Consider the following 18,496-nt stretch of genomic DNA (forward strand, 5'->3'; position numbering starts at 1 on the left):
GCTATAAATCCACTTGGATCCTAGATAAAAGATAACCTATAACTGCGAGGCTTGCAGAAAGGGACTTTTCCAAGGCTACACCTCCAGGTTCATAAAAAGTTTGAAACAAAATATGAGCTAAAATCAGGATGGTATTTTGTGTTCACAAATACCAATACCAACACAAGAATCTGTATTGAGTTTATGTTCATGGCAAAGTAAGGGTAGATAAAATAAAAATCTCTTGAGGGGGTTCCCAAGAACTGGCAGATCCCAAGTCCTGGAAGAGGCACAGGCATATCAGATTTAACCCAGCTGAAAAGAGAATTAGTGAACTGGAAGAGAGAGCTGAAGAAATTACCCAGAATGCAGCAGAGAAATAAAAGGAGGAAAAAATATTAGAAAAATGAGGAGACATGGAAGATGAAATGAAAAGATTCAAAATTTATCTGGAACCCCAAAAGAAAAGTTAAAAAGAATGCAAAATGACAAAAGAGATAAGAGCCACTTTTTCAGAACTGCTAAAAGGCACGAACCAACAAAATACATAACAAGTTGGATGAAGAAATCCACAAATTGCCAGTTTAAAGCAGAAACTGTTAAATTCAATTAAAAAAGATAACTATATGCAGTTTATGAGACACAGCTAAAAACACAGTGTCAAGAAAAAAGACATACCACACATATTAATAACCCATAAATTAGACTTTAATCAAGAAGTATTATTAAGGATAAAGAGATTATCTGTATACTGTATAATGATAAAAGATTCAATTCATTAGGAGGATATAATTCTATGTACCCAATTAACTAGTCTCAAAATATGAAAAAGCAAAAATTAACAGAACTATAGAAAAAAATTATAAACCCAAAATCACAGTGGAAGAGTTGAACACTTCACTCTCAATTACTGATAGCTCAAGTAGATAAAAAATTAGTGAAGACAGATGGAACACATAACTTTTAACAAAATACATTTGTTATAAGCAAGTCTTGACCAATTTAAAAGGACAGGGAATAGGGGTTCCTGGCTGGCTCAGATGGTAGAGCATGCAACTCTTTGTGTTGGGGTTGTGAGTTTGAGCCACATGCTAGGTGTAGAAATTGCTTAAATAAATAAGTTAAAAAAAATGAAAATAAAAGTAGAGGTAATACACAAATTGTATTCATTAAATATAATTATGCAATTAAGTTAAAAATCACTAACAAAACTATAAACTAAAAAACTATTCTATACATATAGGAATTTATAAACATACTTCTAAAAAACTCAAAGAAATTATAATGAAATTTAAAATACTTAAAACTGAAAAAATGAAAACAATGAGTAGCATTACTTTAAGGATTCAGTAACTAGGGGTGCCTGGGTGGCTCACTGGGTTAAAGTCTCTGTCTTCGCCTCAGGACATAATCTCAGGGTCCTGGGATCCAGGCCCACATTGGGCTCTCTGCTCAGCAGGGAGCCTGCTTCCCCCTTTCACTCCACCTGCCTCTCTGGCTACTTGTGATCTTTCTCTGTGTCAAATAAATAAGTAAAATCTTTAAAAAAAAAAAAAAAAAGGAATTTAATAACTGGAACCTTAGTAGGAAATTTATAGCCATAGTCTCTATTAGGAGAATTATACACTACTCAAGAGATGGATCAGGAAAAACAAAACAGAAGGCATAGTGAAAACAATGGGAAGGGAGAAAGGGACATGACAGATAAAGGCAGAGATGAAAAAGGTAAGAGAATAATATGAAGAACTTTATGCCAAAAAATTTGAAGATAAAGATACATTGTGAAAATCATTAGGAATAAATCTAATTAATAAACAAGCAAAAAAATCCCCTAAACCAGACCTTGAATAGTCAGAACAATTAAGGAAATGTAATATGTACTTTATTTATTTATTTATTTTAAAAGACATAATAAAAATTATATTTTTATATAATTATATATTTATATAATTTATGTAATTATATATAATATATAGTACATATTATATATATTTTATATAAATAAAAAAATTTATTTATTTATTTGACAGACAGAGATCACAAGTAGGCAGAGAGGCAGGCAGAGAGCGAGGAGGAAGCAGGCTCCCTGCTGAGCAGAGAGCCCGATGATGCTCAGCAGGGAGCCTGCTTCCTCCTCTCTATCTCTGCCTGCCTCTCTGCCTACTTGTAATCTCTGTCTGTCAAATAAATAAATCTTAAAAAAAAAAAAAAAAGAATGCCTATTAATTCAAAACTATTTTATCTAAAAATAGGTAAAGAGATGCATGAACAGGGAATTTCTAGAAGGGGAAATAATGAGAACTAATAAATATATAAAATGACAAATAATCAGGAATCAGTATATAAATTAAAATCATAATGAGATACCAATTTATACCTCCTGGATGGGCCAGAAATGATGTCTGAGTGTTAGTGAAGAAGTGGATCAAAGGGCACTCATATATACTATTGACAGAAACATACAAAAATTTTGGAAAATATATATATTTGGTTATATAGTACATAATAAAAATATATATTTAGATATTTCAATGACAGAAGTAGGTAAGTTGCTATATGCACACCCAATTAAATACTATATAGCAACCAAAACAAATGAACAAACTTACTCATACATGAAGTTTACAAACAATGATGAGTAAAAAAGTCTCAGAAACAATATACCATATACCTGATCAAAACCAAGTGAAACTATACAATGCACTCTTTAGGGAAACATATATATGGTATGCACTTTTTAAAAATGCAAGGGAATGACAAAAATCAGGAGAGTGATCACCTTAAGAATAAAGTGGGAAGAATGGTATTAGACAGGAACTCACAGATAACTTCAATAGTATTATTAATGTTCTAGTTAAGGATAGCTAAATCTGGCCCATTGTCTGTTCTTGTAAATCAGGTTTTACTGAAACATAGCCACATTCACTCATTTTCAGATTATTTATGACTGCTTTTGAGCTACAACAGAACTGAGTAGATGTAATAGAGACTACATGGCTTGCAAAGTTTATGATGTTTAAAATCTGGTCCTTTACAGCAAACATTTACTAACCTCTGCTCTGGTTGTGTTGGTGCACAGGTGTTCATTTTATTATACTATATAAGCTATATTTTGATCTATTTTTCTGTAATATACTCAGTTTTATACAATTACCTTTTAAAAAACTATACGTTAATTTGGAAATTACAAATGCTCATGACATAAATTAGATTTTCTCTGTTTTCTTAGCATATAAGTCAAAATTATGAAATATAGAAACAAAAAAACTAAAATTGTTAACAATCATCTGGTTCTTACAAACACAGAATAACACTAACAAACCAATAAGACGCATACCTAAAAAGGTTAACAGGCTTAATATTTAATTTCTTGGTTAAATCTGACTGTTTGGAAGATACAATAACCACCAAGTAACTTTGCTTCCCCTTTAATATGCATTTTTTCCCAAGTTCCTAGCCTAAAAAAAAAAACCATGTAACTAAATGTGTGCCTTCGACTGCAATAGGAAAATCATTCACCAACCATAGAAACTTGGCCTTATTAATGTATTACACATATATTACATGATCAGAGGATACCTGATTGCTATTAAAATTTTTTTTTATTATCAAATCTAAATAGAAGATCCTTACTGAATTAGCAAATCCACAGCACAAGGAAGTGGTGGAAGAAGACGCTGAATTACTTCCTCAGTAAGGAGATCACCACAGTGGGAAACAAAACTCTTGATAGCTGAAAAATAGAATAGACTTTTACTTCACAGAATGTAATGAACCATGAAAAAAGCACTCATTAATGGTACAGCATTTGCATTTTTATTAGAGGAATAAAGAAATGTGCTAAAAAAAATCATGAAACTCTAGCATAAAAAGGAGGCTAATGTTTTTTACGTCTAATCAAGGTAAAAAAACACAGTTTCTAGAATCACTAAATCACTAAAAGAAATCAACAACCAAGTTAACAAAATGTTGCTTTTTTGGGGTTTTACTCAACCCCTGAGCTCAGAAGTAGAAGAATAAATTAGCTTAAAACCTCAAGTCTGCCAGTTCTACACTAATTCTGCAGAACCATGATGACATTTTAGCCAGCATTGTTAGGTTCTTGCAGATGTTACCTGAAACACATAATTTTTTATAAGGAGTTATTTCATATGTAGAATAAAATGAGCATTTTAAAATTAGACTGAGTTTCAAGCTTAATTTCAAAATTGTTTTATTTAAGAGTAAAAATGCCATGAATAAACAAATAAAACCAAAACCAATGTTTCCATGTCTTTCCAGAAACACCAATTCCTTAGTTCAAATATTCATGGTAGATACTATTTTTTAATGGTTCATATATTATATAAGGGTACAACTTTCATATATAAAAAACTAAATGGAAACTATACTTAATTAATGCAAATTAAATCCAAGTCTAATATTTCTTGGATGCCTGCTTAAGACAGAACAATCTTGAGAGTTCTCAACTAGACTACATCTAAGAATCAGGATCAGGAATTCTAAAAATTTGGTTTATCATGTATCTGTTATAATCACTAATTATGTCCAATTATAAAAACCACCATAAGTAGATATTTTTGCCATTAAAAGATATAAATATGTGGAAAGTAAAAGAGTGGGAAAAAGCCAAAGGAAAGGGAGAAACAAAGACTAAACTATACCTACCACAGAGTGCACCAGCTCGTCCTTCCAGGGTTACCTGCCATGTAAATGAATCTCCTCGGCTCTTTTCTGTTTCTAGATCTTTAGGAGACAGTGGAAAGACACACTTCCACAATAGGAGAAGTCGAGCAAGGTGATGACTGACAACTGCAGGACCTGTAATTTATTCAACTTATCACTTATAAAAACCCCAAATGTTACTCTTAAAAACTCAGTAAGCAAGAACTTCCCTTGTAAAATAGTATTTTAATCCACTATTGCAATTTTCTCTTTTTCTTACCTTCTGTTTACAACAAATGTACCACTACTGAAAGAATTGTTACCTGAAGAAGGCACTGTGGAGTACAGGGAGGAAAAACAAAATAAAATAATAATAATAATAATAATAAAAGAAAAACAAGAACCGCAAAGAACTCTAGGGTCAGCTCTTCCAGTAGGGCTGTGACCTGGAGATTCAGTTTTTCTTATCTACAAAATGAAGCTTGCACCAACTACACTTCTTGTCTCCAAGGTTTTGTCAGGTCCAAATGATAGAGCATACTTTACAGTACCCTGAAAAACTATACTGTATCATGTAAATCCAAGGTACTATTGTTTCGGTAAAAAAGTATCATTGTATACTGAAAGTAATATTAACTTTTGATAGCAACTTGTTCCAGACCAAAAATCAGATGTGGTACATCTGACTTGAATTTTTTTTTTTAAGAGTTAGGCCTCGTATCCATAGTATGACTTTTTTTTCTTTTAAGATTTATTTATTTATTTGAGAGTGAGAGAGAGAGAGAGAGAATGTGCACACATGAGCATGCAGAAGAGGCAGAGGGAGAGAAAGAAGCAGACTCCTTTCTGAGCAGAGAGCCCAACAGGGCTTGATTGCAAGACCCCAAGATTATGACCTGAGCCAAAGGCAGATGCTTAACTGACTGAGCCACCCAGGTGCCCCTGAAAATTTTTTTTAAAAAGATTTCAGGTCAGTAACATTTATGAACTAAGAGATCATGAATATACAAACTCAGTAATGAAAGGCAATGTACAATGACAGTATTTTTATTTGACAGTATTATCAATTAAGAAAAAAGAAAAACTAGGAAGTATAAAAAACTCACAGCTTTTCTCCCAAAGTTTTTTTCATGACAAGTCTGGGTTATCTTTTATAAGTACTCATTATTCTAATTTCTATGTTGTGCCAACCGTATGTTTTTCTTCTGTAGTAAAGCAACATGTATAGAACTAATTGCACTGGGCTCTGGAAGAAGACCACCTAGGTTAATACCCTGGTCTACCTATTTACTAATTATGTAAACTTGAATAAGTTACTTAACCTCTTTGTACCTTAATTTTGTCATCTATAAATGGAGATTTATAAATTTATAAATTTATAAATGGAGCATTTACCTCTTTAGACCCTTTCTGAAGTTTTTATGAGTTTATATATCAGTGTTTGACATTATGCAATTACCATTTAAAATTTGCCCAATTTGCATACTATAGGATAAGGTAATGGCAAAATGAAAGGGCAACTGCAAACAAATCTTTTCTTATTCAGGCAATTTATAGTAGATTAAAATAGAATTAATTTCTCCATTTTTCCTCTGACTTGCTTTGTTTTTCTTCCCTTGGCTTGCTTTTTAAGAAGAGTCCATATGCTAACTCCTACAGTGTAATTCAAAATAAGAGTAATTCAACGTTTTTTGCTCACTACTTCCTACTTCCTTTAAGGCAGTACTAAAAAGACCCTTAGGTGTATCTGGGTGGCTCAGTCAGTTTAGCATTCCAACTCTTGGTTTTGGCTCACATCACGATCTCAAAGTGATGGGATTAAGCCCCACGTTGGGCTCCATGCTCAGCAGAGTCTGCTTGATGGTTATTTCCCTCTGCAGTTCGTGCGTGTGCTCGTGCTCTCTCACTCTCTCTCTAAATGGATAGATAAATCTTATAAATATTAAATAAATAAACCCCTAGAATTAGAAATAAATTATAATAAATAAATTATTACAGGAAATCAGAATAAGGCCATTAAGAATAAGTGACCATAAGGTTTGTATATGTGAATGTATGTGTGCATGCACATACATATTCATATATACTGAATGGCTGTTAGGACAGAGGCAATTCTGAAAGGAAAATTTTGTCTGTTAAAAAAAATGCAGTCACTGAAAATATCCATAGTTAAGTTTTGTAAATATCTGCCATTAAACCCTTAAGATATCACACTAATTCAATAGTGAATGGTGTAGTAACTCTTTCCCACAAAGGATCAAGATGTCAAAATCAAGAGACATGTATGAACTAACTTAAATAAAAATGTGTGTATAGTAATTAGAGTTAAAACACAAATGAGAATAAGTTTATTCACTCCAGAAATAACATACCTAATAAAAACCATAAACTTCATGAGCTACCCACAAATCTGTAAGACATGTAGAGATATATAGGTAAATCCAAGTTGTTTCAGGTGGTGTCAGATAAAGTGCGAAGTGTAGCAAAAAAGGTTAAAAAATCTGAGGAATAGATTCGAATGTGGTCTGAGTTTATGTTAGTTCAGCATAGTGAATATATTTTAAATGATGAAAACTGTAAATGGTAAAGGAAATGGTGAAAATGCAAAAAAGCTTTTAAAACTCCAAGGCAAAAATTAATGAAGCATTCAGATTGTCATCTACATATTATTTCCCATAAAGAAGTATGAGGACTCCCTGGAAAAACACTGGTTGCAAGCCTAGGGCAGGAAATCTAAAAGCTGAGACATTTTATCGTGCCAAAAAAAACCCAAAAAACAAAAAAAATCCCAAAAAACACGTTATAAAAGAACATCAGGTTCATGTTAAAAGAACACATGAACCAGCACTAAGGGACTTCTACTGATGAGACAATTGAGGATCAAAAGGCATTAATTACTGCAATGGACTGAAACACATAAATATATAAAAATCTATGAGTTCATAATGACACTTATGACCAAAAACATCACTGATGCCCTTTAAAAGTTGCTAGGTTACTAGCAACATATTCTAAAACTGGATAATAAAGGGAAGTAATAATGCATAACAAGAGAATAAAGCCCATGAAGACAGAGTAAGTAAAAACATTTTATGGGCACCAGGGTGGCTCAGTTGTTACGCTGATGATCTCAGGGTCCTGGGAAAGAGTCCCACTTCAGGCTCCCTACTCAGTGGGGAGTCTGCTTCCTTCTCTCTGCCTGCCTCTTTACCTACTTGTGATCTCTCTCAATAAATGAATACAATCTTTAAAAAAATTTTAAAGATTTATTTGAGAGAGAGAGAGTGAGTGAGTTAGAGAGAGAGAAAACACAAGTAGAAGCAGGAGAAACAAGTCCCCCACTGAGCAGGGAGCCCAATGTGGGGCTCAATCCCATGACCCAAGAATCATGACCTGAGCTGAAGGCAGATACTTAATTGACTGAGCTACCCAGGTGCCCCAAAGCATTAATTAAAAAACAAAAAAAAAGGTAGTTTATTTATTTATTCCAGAGAGAGAGTGAATGAGAAGGGGTAGGAGCATGGGGAGAGGAACAAGTGGACTCCATGCTGAACGCAGAGCCTGAACCCAACACGAGGCTTGATCTCAGGACCCTAAGATCATAACCTGAGCTGAAACCAAAAGTCAGATGCTCAACTGACTGAGCCACCCAGGTGCCCCAAAACATTTAATTTAAAATTTTAATCCTTTTTTGTACATTGATTATGAATATACAATAAAATACGTACTAATCTTTCTTTTTTTTTTCCAAAGACTTTATTTTAAAGAGAGAAAGGGAGAGTGCCTGCATGGGCGGGGGGAGGGGCAGAGGGAAAAGGAGAAGCAGACTCCCCTCTGAGTGGGGAGCCTGATGCAGGACTCAGTCCCAGGACCTTGAGATCATGACCTGAGCCAAAGTCAGACACTTAACCCACTGAGCCACCCAGGTGCCCCCAATCTCTTTCTTTAAAAGAGAAGGGATTTCTTGTACTCTTCTTCTGCTGATATTAATTTGTTCTGAAAAATTTTATTCTTTGAAATACTGCATTTATTAAGTAGTTTATTTTCTCCTTTAATCAACCAAGATCATCAATATGGCAGGCATGACACACCCAGCCAAAAGCAAATAAAGGCTCGACCATATTATTCCCATCACTTTGTGAAATGACAACCTATGCCAGGGTCCAAATTTTAAACCATTAAAAATGTAGAAACTCTTCTTAGCTTAGAGGCTGTATAAAAGAGTTGGCAAGACAAATTTGGCTCACAGGCTGAACTCAAATACAGTCCAATAAACCTCTTTAATCATCTCAAGAACAATATTTAAAGTGGTTCTTCATTTATGACTGTTTATTTTAATTTAAGCTCCTTTTAAATCAAATTACTTCAGAGGTGTGTGTCAAAATGATTTACTGGTTAAATTTAGTCAGTTTTATATCTTGGCAATAAATGATACAATTATAAAATAGATTTCAAATATAACTTTAATAAAGCAATAAAAATGAGTTTCAAAGTTATAGGATATAAATATAGTAGTCATGACCATAAAATAATTACTGATTTTTAATATAACTTAGTGAGCCCTATCCCATTCAATTACCTTATTGGCATTACCAGTTCTTAAAATAATCATACAATTGTGAGTCACATACAGTCTATGTATGGTATGTTCTCCTGCCCACCCTTACATTGCGGAGATTTTTTTTTCTGAGGATGGATGTCAATGATTTTTGGAAAAGTCAAAGTCATTCAGAGTTAAACGTGAAAGGTGATCAAATTGGCTTAACCCACCTAAGGCTCATAAATTTTTTTTTTTTTTTAAAGATTTTATTTATTTGACAGAGATCACAGGTAGGCAGAGAGGCAGGCAGAGAGAGAGAGGGGGAAGCAGGCTCCCCGCTGAGCAGAGAGCCGATTGGAGCTTAATCCCAGGACCCTAGGATCATGACCAAAGGCAAAGGCAAAGGCTTTAACCCACTGAACTACTCAGGCGCCCCATAAATTGGTTTTGAAAAGACTTTCAGGGGCGCCTGGGTGGCTCAGTGGGTTAAGCCGCTGCCCATGACCCATGGCTCAGGTCATGATCTCGGGGTCCTGGGATCGAGTCCCATGTCGGGCTCTCTGCTCAGCAGGGAGCCTGCTTCTCTCTCTCTCTCTCTCTCTGCCTGCCTCTCTGTCTACTTGTGATCTCTCTGTCAAATAAATAAATAAATAAATCTTTAAAAAATAAATAAATAAATAAATAAATAAAAAGAAAAGACTTTCAAAAAAGGAGATCTGAAAACATCCTGAGGGATGGAGTAAGTACATGGCTTCCTAAGGTGACTGCTAACAGAAAAATGTTTGCAAGGATAGTTAAATTCTGGAACCAATCTAAAAATTAAGTCTCCACAAATCATGCATTACAGTATTTTACATTCAGAGAACACAAAGTACTTCATAGTCATGTAAACCTTCCACAGGACTGTTGTTACCTAATGTCATCAGAGCAGCAATCAACAGCCATCCAGATTGTGTGCGCTGAGCTGAAAGACGACTGTTTTGTACAGCTGAACACAGCAAATCCTCTGCTAATGTCATAATAATCTATTTATATATGGAAGAATAAGATAAAGAAGCATATCAACTTATAGGTTACTGGATAAAAGACAGCAATTAATAATCTCTTGAAAAATGAACTTTTACATATAACAAATATAAGTAATAAAGGACTGTCATTCATGTAGACTACATCAAAGGACAATATCAGAGAAAACTATAAATAAAGTTAAGTTTCAAGGTTAAATACTGGCATACAGGGTTGTATACAGCAACCCTATAATTCTTTGTAGAGCACATATGATGACATTGTACAACTGTTCAAGTCAAGGTGCACAGAATTTGAATCTACTTTCAATTAAAAATAATTATCTTAAATCTGTGATTACCAGAGAAAGTTTTCTTATAGGAATCTACTCTTTAAATATTTATTTATTTATTTTAAGATCTTATTTATTTATTTGTCAGAGAGAGAGAGAGAACACAAGCAGTAGGAGTGGTAGGCAGAGGGAGAAGCAGGCTCTCCACTGAGCAAGGAGTCCAATTTAGAACTCAATCACAGGACTCCAGGTTTACAACCTGAGCCAAAGGCAGACGCCTAACCAACTGAGCCACCCAGGCATCCCAGGTATCTCTCTTATTAAAAATTTGCATTCCATTTTGATACTCGAATGTCTGATAATCTTTCTAGAGGCAGTATACTACAGAGATTAAAAGTCCTTAAAATAGTTTCACATTGAAGTGAGTTTCACATTAGAGTGGGACTCTATACTTTAAAAGTGTATGAAACAGGCAAAATGAAAGAGGAAAAACCAGATTATTTCATGTTACGGATAATGCATGCTTATATAGTACAGAGTCCAAGAGGCATCTACTATGTCTGGGAAAACATCTCTGTTACCAAACACCTCTAGAAAAGTAGCAAGTATTATGAGTTAGCACATAAATTTTCTGAACAGGAAGGCTAGTGTATTTTAAAACAACCAATCAACTTACTACTAACTTAGGACTACTTGAAGCCAATATAATCAATGAATAACACTCAATAAAAACAAGGATAAAATAAGCCAATCCTTTCTGCCTAACAAGTATGATCTGAGGATATTAAATCTAATTAAATACATGCAATGGCAATTCTTCGCTTAGAAACATATGACAGAATATGTTAGCTGTCAATCACCTTACTCAAGTGACATTGGCAATACTCAAAAAGTAGTTTTACAGCTTCTGAAGTAATGGTACATTCTTCTGCAAAAGCTAAATGGCAGATATAATACTAACAATGATTTAGGAGTGATAGTGAGAAAGCAAGGAATGGTGATTTAATTCTTTTTTTTTTTTTTAAAGATTTTATTTATTTACTTGACAGACAGAGATCACAAGTGGTCAGAGAGGCAGGCAGAGAGACAGAGGAAGGGAAGCAGGCTCCCTGCCAAGCAGAGAGCCTGATGCGGGGCTTGATCCCAGGACCCTGGGATCATGACCTGAGCCGAAGGCAGAGGCTTTAACCCATTGAGTCACTCAGGGGCCCCTGGTGATTTAATTCTTAAGAAGTACATATATGGGGGCGCCTGGGCGGCTCAGTTGGTTAAGTATCTGTGTTCAGCTCAGGGTGATCTCTGCTCAGTGGGGAGTCTGCTTCTTTCTCCCCCTCTGCCCCTTCCCTCGCTCATGCTCACTCTCCCCACCTCCCAACTTGCTCTCTTTCAAATAAATAAGTAAAACCTTAAAACAAAAGTACTTATATGTGTTTAAGGCCTAGGTTACAAAGGCTTTCACTGTCAAACAACATTCTCTGATAACTCACAATTCCTATTTATGCAATCCATTGTTGCCGTTTTTCTTTTATTTTTTAATTTTTGATGTACACATTATCCCACTTTGGTCAGTGGGAGACCCTTAAGTTACTTTTTATATGCTTTTAAAATGAACACAGGATGATGACTTCCTTATTCTCGCCATGACAAGATATTTCAGGTTTACACTATGCCTTTCCCGCCCCAGATCTGGAACCAGCCATTCCTTCATGGAGCCTTAATTCCCTTTTGCATAAAATGGTGTTTAGACCCATAATCTGAGCACTAGGGCTTTTCCTTACTACTAAGTTGTCACTGCTTTAGGTCTTGTCACTGGACAGAGTGGGGATTTAAGTACTTTTGGGGTGGGGGGAATCAGTTCATAGTGGCATTTTCCATTCAAATTTAACATATGGGGCTTTTACTTAACTTTCTTGATTTTAGAGTTATATAGCTCTTTGCAACTCTGTCCTCTACAATGTTATTTTATTTTATTTTTTACAATGCAATTTTATTTATTAATTTATTCATTTTTAAAAGTAATCTGTATACTCACAACCCCAAGAACAAATTCTGTTACTAAATGGAGATATTTCCAATAAAAAGCACAGAAACCATTCCTGTTTAAGTGTGGATAAGACATTTTTAACTATCCCTTTGTTTTTCACAGCAACCATTTGACAGTATTTAAAAATTAAGTAATATAGCTGATTTCTCAAAGTTGTCCTGTGTGGTTTTGACTGGGTGATAAACACAAAGATGATGATGTTTTTTAGAATAAAATTGAAATGTCACTATTGTATGTGAAGAATGAAATCTTTACCTTGCCCTTTCCATGAGGAATTCCTAAAGGACAGTGTTTCACTGCTCCCAACAAAGCTGCCACGGCAAAACTAAAGCCAGTCACTGCTTCAGGTGAAGACTTAAGTACAGTAAGCCGTTCCAGGCAACGGTCTAAAAGAGGTGTTAGGTAAGAAGGTAATGCCACAGCAATGCAATGTAAACACCAAGCTGCTGCTAGTCGAACAGCAATGCTAGGGTGCTGAATAACTGAAATGATACTGTCAAGAAGACCTAGAAGGGCAGAAAAACAAAAAAGAGACTTAGCTCTACAGATAAAGTAACTTAGCCATAAAACAGTCAAAAGAATAAGCAAGCCACAGAGATATAAAATATATTATCTTTTTCAAAAGCAAAATCAGAATAGAAAAAAAGACTTAAAAAGATACATAATCATAAGTGATTTTTTGGAGCCCAACATGGGGCTTGAACTCAGGACCCTGAGATCAAGACCTGAGTCAAAATAAAGAGTCAGCCATTTAACAAACTGAGCCACCCAGGTGCCCCTAAATGATTTTGATATACAAAAATTACTTCTAATATGAAAACTGGTTTAATACACAAAAGAAAAATTTTATTTCCTAAATAAACTATGTTCTGCTTTTTTATCTTCAGATCATTATTCATTTGGTACTAGGAATTAAAAATTATCAATACATAACAAAAACACCTTAAAAAGAAATGTCACACTGTACTCCATCCTCTTCTTTTTAAAAAATCTCTTTTGACACATTTTATATACATAATTAGTATGCTTCCTATGTACCATAACACCCTTGCCTGAGAACAAAATGTTGAACAAAACTGAGGCTTTGCTAGATCCTCAATGGGCTACTAACCAATTAAGTATACAGTGAAGTACCACTGCCAGTAAGAATAAAATTCTACATTTGCTGTATACAACTTCATCAAAATATGTAACAGTTCATGTTGATTGCTAAATTATATGGGATAAAGAGCTTACAAACTAAGTATAATGTAAGCTTCAATCAGCAGTAAATACGTACCACAGTTAAAGGACAAAAGCCATCAAAATTGTATTTTTAAAATGATTAAATAAAAGACACATATTGTATGATTCCATTTATATGGAATGTCTATAATAGGCAAATCCATAGAGACAGGAAATACATTAGTAGTTATCAGGGGCTGGGGAAGGGGGAAATGGGAAGAATGAACTTTTTGGTATGTGAATCATCTCAAAGTGATTAATTTTCCAAGAAAAAGAAAATGGAGACTGCTTAAAAGGACCTTTGAGGAAGTGTATTACTTGTATCACATAGAAATTAATGTTTTCACTGCAGATGAGAGACAAGAGTTCAGGTTTGCTTTTCTTTTTTTCCATGTTATCTTAAATATTTCTGGAAAGGGAAGAGTAGGTGTGACTTAGTGAACAACCTTTAATTATAAAAGAAAACACTCAAACATATTCTTAATAATCCTGATTACATTTATTTTACAAAACATCTCTAACAAGCCTATAGTGGAATCTATAATAAATGAGTTATATGAAAAAGACTTGTTTCCTCAGAAAAAAGTTTTCTAGAATAAAAGTAAAAACAAGGTATTCAGACAAGTCGCAAACAATAGATACCTGCACTTGAATCCTGCAGTAAAGGTGCAGCTGTGGTGCCAAGACTGTATATGAGATTTCCAAGTTCTTGTAAAGCACACACCAGCATATGCTGGCTGGCCATTACATCTGTGGAGCCAACCCGGGTTTCCACATTACCCTCATTCATTACAGCATCTGAGAGAAGCATAAGATTTAACTACTTGTTGATGTTTTATTAAAATACATTATAGGGGGTATATAGGGGGTAGATGTTAGAAGCAGAAAATATAAAGGCAAAAATTAATACCACCTCTCTCTATACATGAAACCCTTAAGGCAGTTAACTGAAATACTACAATGGGGACTTGCACCAATTCTGAGAAAGAACTGAACTAAAATAACGAATCCAGTTCAAGCAACCTGACATTAATCCCTTAATTACTATTACACATGGCACTGAAAGGGAGAATGTATAGAAAACTAAAAAAAGATTCCAACTTTACTGGTATACAAGATAAATAGAGTGGACTTAAAATAGTACAGGAACTGGGATGAACTGTTTCTCTCCCTCTCTCTCTTTTTTTTTAAGGGGGCGAGGGGTACAGGAAAAGGGAGAGAGAGAATCTTAAGCAGGCACCATACCCAGCCCAGTGAGGAGTCTGAGACAGAGCTTGATCTCACAACCCTGAGATCATGACTTGTGCTGAAATCAAGAGTTGGATGCTTAACTGGCTGTGCCACCCAGGTACCCCTGAGATTAACTGATTGCTCTAAAAACATTTTATCAACCTCTAGAGGAAGATTATGAATTCTGAGGAATTATTATCACCAGCCTTTAAGATATATATATATATATATATATATATATATATATATATATATATGATACTTATTTGTTAGTTTATGTCTCATCTATATATTGACAACTTTACCCTAAAACAACTGACATCTATCACAAAAGCATTTTTTTAATTCATTTAGTATATTATATACCAGTCTAGCTTTTCCAAAAGGTCAATTCCTTCAGCACTGTTAAAACAGAGTATCTTAGTAAATCCATACCCACAACTTTCTTTAACTTCCAGATAGCCTGGCAAATGTCCTTGGCAGCAGCAATTTGAGCCTTTTCTCCAAGAAGACCTCCTATAGCAGCTCGAAGGATAAATGAAACACAACGACGACCGCAGACAGCATCAGTCTGAGTCTGGGTGGCTTTAGGGTGCGACTGTGACACAAGGCTTAGGACATGAGAAAGAAAGGCTGCGAAATTCTTCTCTAGCCATGTTCCTCCTAATGTTGAAACAAATACCACGTAAGCCTGAAAAAAGAAAAGATTTTATCTTCAAAATGAAATAATTTTAATTCTATATTAATATTTTCTCTTCTACAAAATATATAAATTTATTTTATTCTTTCCTCATTTATAGCTACTTTATATAACTATATAAATGTAGTAGTGTTCTTCTATCTCTTCAAACTGAAGTACACAGTCTTTCAACTGGGATTTCATTTGTGCTACATTTTTATTTTGGTCAGACTGGACCAAGTTTCAGAATAATCAGCATAGCCAGCTAATATGGAGACTGTGTCTATGGCTCCTCTGAACAAAGGATTCAAGCTCTTCAATATTCTGAAGAAGAAAACCCAAATCGAACGTGAACACAATGTAAGAATTAAATATGTTCCAACACCATAACTCTAAGGGAATTTAGTTCTAGAAATGTGAAAGGAAACTTCACAGTAATGAATCACTGCTCTTTATTTCCATGACTGTTAATGGTTGGTCTCACCCCAGAGATACAAAGACAGATTACATAAATTTCCTTATGTAATCTGTTCTTCTAGAAATACAGCTTAAATTACACTGGGACATCTTATGTTTTCAAGAAATCTAATATCTATAAAACATTTTGAGGACCTATGTGAATTAAAAAAAAAAAATACACATTTGCTTTGAACCACAATGGCATTTAGAAAATAATACAAAGCCCTCTGCGTTGTTTTATTCTAAGATACTTTTCCTAGGTTTGGCTTAGATTATATGCTATAATCTTTACTTAGGAGGTGACACCATACAAAATGGAAATACAGTATTTCCCATACTGAATAATATGTACCTAACATGTACCTTACATCTGAACTGTACAAGCACACAAAAGCACAAAGGAATACACATTAAACTGTAAGACACTTAAACACACAAGGCCTAGAAACAAACGTTTGTGTTTCAAAGAAAATAAACAAAAATTTCCCATTATTAGGAACTTAAAACACATGGTGAATAATGCCCTATTTCATTGGTTTTTGGGTAACTAAGGTTTTCTTACTTGTAATCTAGCTTTCAAAGAGTGGCCTTACCATCTCTGTTTTTATGTGAGAGCAGGAGTGATGACCTTGCACAGTATCACTTATGCCCAGAGTATTCAGATACTAAAATTCTCGTTATAGGCCAGTGAGCATTACACGTAGATACTCATTTGTGACTCTAACCTGAGTAACTCCAACTCGAACATCCCTACTGACTGAACTGGTTCCTTTCAGCATATCTCCACTGGCTCGAAGAAATCCTGAACTTCCACGTAGAAACCCTGTTCCTAGTAATTCCAGAACTTCCTCCAGAGATAATCTGCGAATGCTTTGACGTGAAACTGCTATAACAAAGAACAAAACAAAACATGTGATTCTTACTTTACAGACTAAAATTTTAATGCAAGACCTTGATTTGCACGATCTTGGTAAACACGTTAATAGAAACAAAAATAAACTAAAAATCCAAACAAAATGCAAAATTGACAGGACATTACACACATTAACATTTAAAAAGTTATACAAGGGTTCAGAGGTCAAATCAGAGGACTCTGAAGTATGTCAATGACATCTTAAAGACTAAGCTACTTAGGAATTATGCTTTATTGTCCTCTTTTTTTTTTTTTTTTTAAAGATTTTATTTATTTAATTGACAGACAGAGCATAAGCAGGGGAAGAGGCAGGAGCAGGCTCCCTGCTGAGCAGGGAGCTCGGACAACACAGGGCTCAATCCTAGGACCCCAGGATTATGACCTGAGCCAAATGGGGTGTTCCCATTGCCCTCTCTTCCACAAAGAAGTTAAAAGGCTAACCTTTAAAAAATTTTTTTTAATTTGAGAGAGAGAGCAAGAGCAGGGAAAGGGACAGAGGGAGAGGGAGAAGCACACTCTCCAGAACCCTGAGATCAGGACCTGAGCCGAAGACAGATGCTTAACCAAATGAGCCATCCAGGTGCCCCAGGATAACCATCTTCTAAAACAAAAAACATTAACTGCCCTTGCTTTCTACAAATGAAAATGCTTACAGCTTTAAAGTCTAAAATGCTTTAAAAATTCTTTTTAAATACTAAAAAATGCTGAAATCATAACTTTATATTTCCAAATGCTCTACAACTCTTAATGAAACTTATATAAAGTGACCATCATATCCTATTTTTTACAATTCTCAACTGCAGGCACAACTTCTGATATATCCTTCGTCTTTGAAGAGATCAAAGCAAAATATTACTGAAATGATCAGTTGGCTCTCAGGCTATAATAATCAAGAGATCAGTTAGGGCAGAATGTGTCTTCAAGTTTGTTTGTAGTTTGAAATAGTAGACTTTCTTCCTGTGAATATCTAGGGATCTCTTACACACATACATACACACTTCCCTCTCTTTCATTCTTCTGAATAATGATGGTCATGAGCTCTGACTCTCATTATTGGTTCAAGTCATACACAATAGAGAAATAAACTTCCATTAATCAAAACGATGAACAAAAAACCTACTCTAGTGTAAAGAGGAAATAACCATCTGAAACAAATGAAAATCTGTGTTGGCATTTGGAAGAAAAACATTAATAACAGTATAAAATCCATGCCCCCATGAATCATAAATTCTAGGAAAGAAAGAATAAACATAATAAACGATTAAGTATATAATATGCTAGACAATGATTAAAGCAATGCAAAAAACAGAGCAGCTCAGGCTCAGGCATACTGGGGGAAGTATTTGTGATTTTAAGATTTTATTTATTTTATTCGACAGAGAGCGAGATCACAAGTAGGCAGAGAGGCAGGCAGAGACAGAGGGGGAAGCAGGCTCCCTGCTGAGCAGAGAGCCCGATGCGGGGCT

The 18,496-nt window shown here is 34.7% G+C and overlaps 1 protein-coding gene across 9 annotated transcripts in view; it reads right to left on the reverse strand.

The window, feature by feature from the left end:
• The window catches only part of HEATR5A (HEAT repeat containing 5A), a 114,729-nt gene that overhangs the window by 67,780 nt on the left and 28,453 nt on the right, over positions 1 to 18,496 (reverse strand). For 7 of the 9 annotated variants that reach the window (XR_009355603.1, XM_059181845.1, XM_059181844.1 and 4 more), the window contains 7 exons: positions 16,843 to 17,003; positions 15,415 to 15,670; positions 14,392 to 14,547; positions 12,781 to 13,031; positions 10,098 to 10,209; positions 4,648 to 4,800; positions 3,613 to 3,712 (listed from right to left, as the gene is read on the reverse strand). Coding sequence is in view for 8 of the 9 variants with exons in the window: in XM_059181845.1 (XP_059037828.1) it covers positions 3,613 to 3,712; positions 4,648 to 4,800; positions 10,098 to 10,209; positions 12,781 to 13,031; positions 14,392 to 14,547; positions 15,415 to 15,670; positions 16,843 to 17,003 (1,189 nt within the window). In the remaining variant the exon portion in view is untranslated. The remainder of the gene's footprint in view (positions 1 to 3,612; positions 3,713 to 4,647; positions 4,801 to 10,097; positions 10,210 to 12,780; positions 13,032 to 14,391; positions 14,548 to 15,414; positions 15,671 to 16,842; positions 17,004 to 18,496) is intronic. The other 2 variants (XM_059181841.1, XM_059181843.1) reach the window with 1 other exon arrangement.

The sequence above is a fragment of the Mustela lutreola genome, chromosome 7, assembly GCF_030435805.1.
Source record: "Mustela lutreola isolate mMusLut2 chromosome 7, mMusLut2.pri, whole genome shotgun sequence".
NCBI lineage: Eukaryota > Metazoa > Chordata > Mammalia > Carnivora > Mustelidae > Mustela > Mustela lutreola.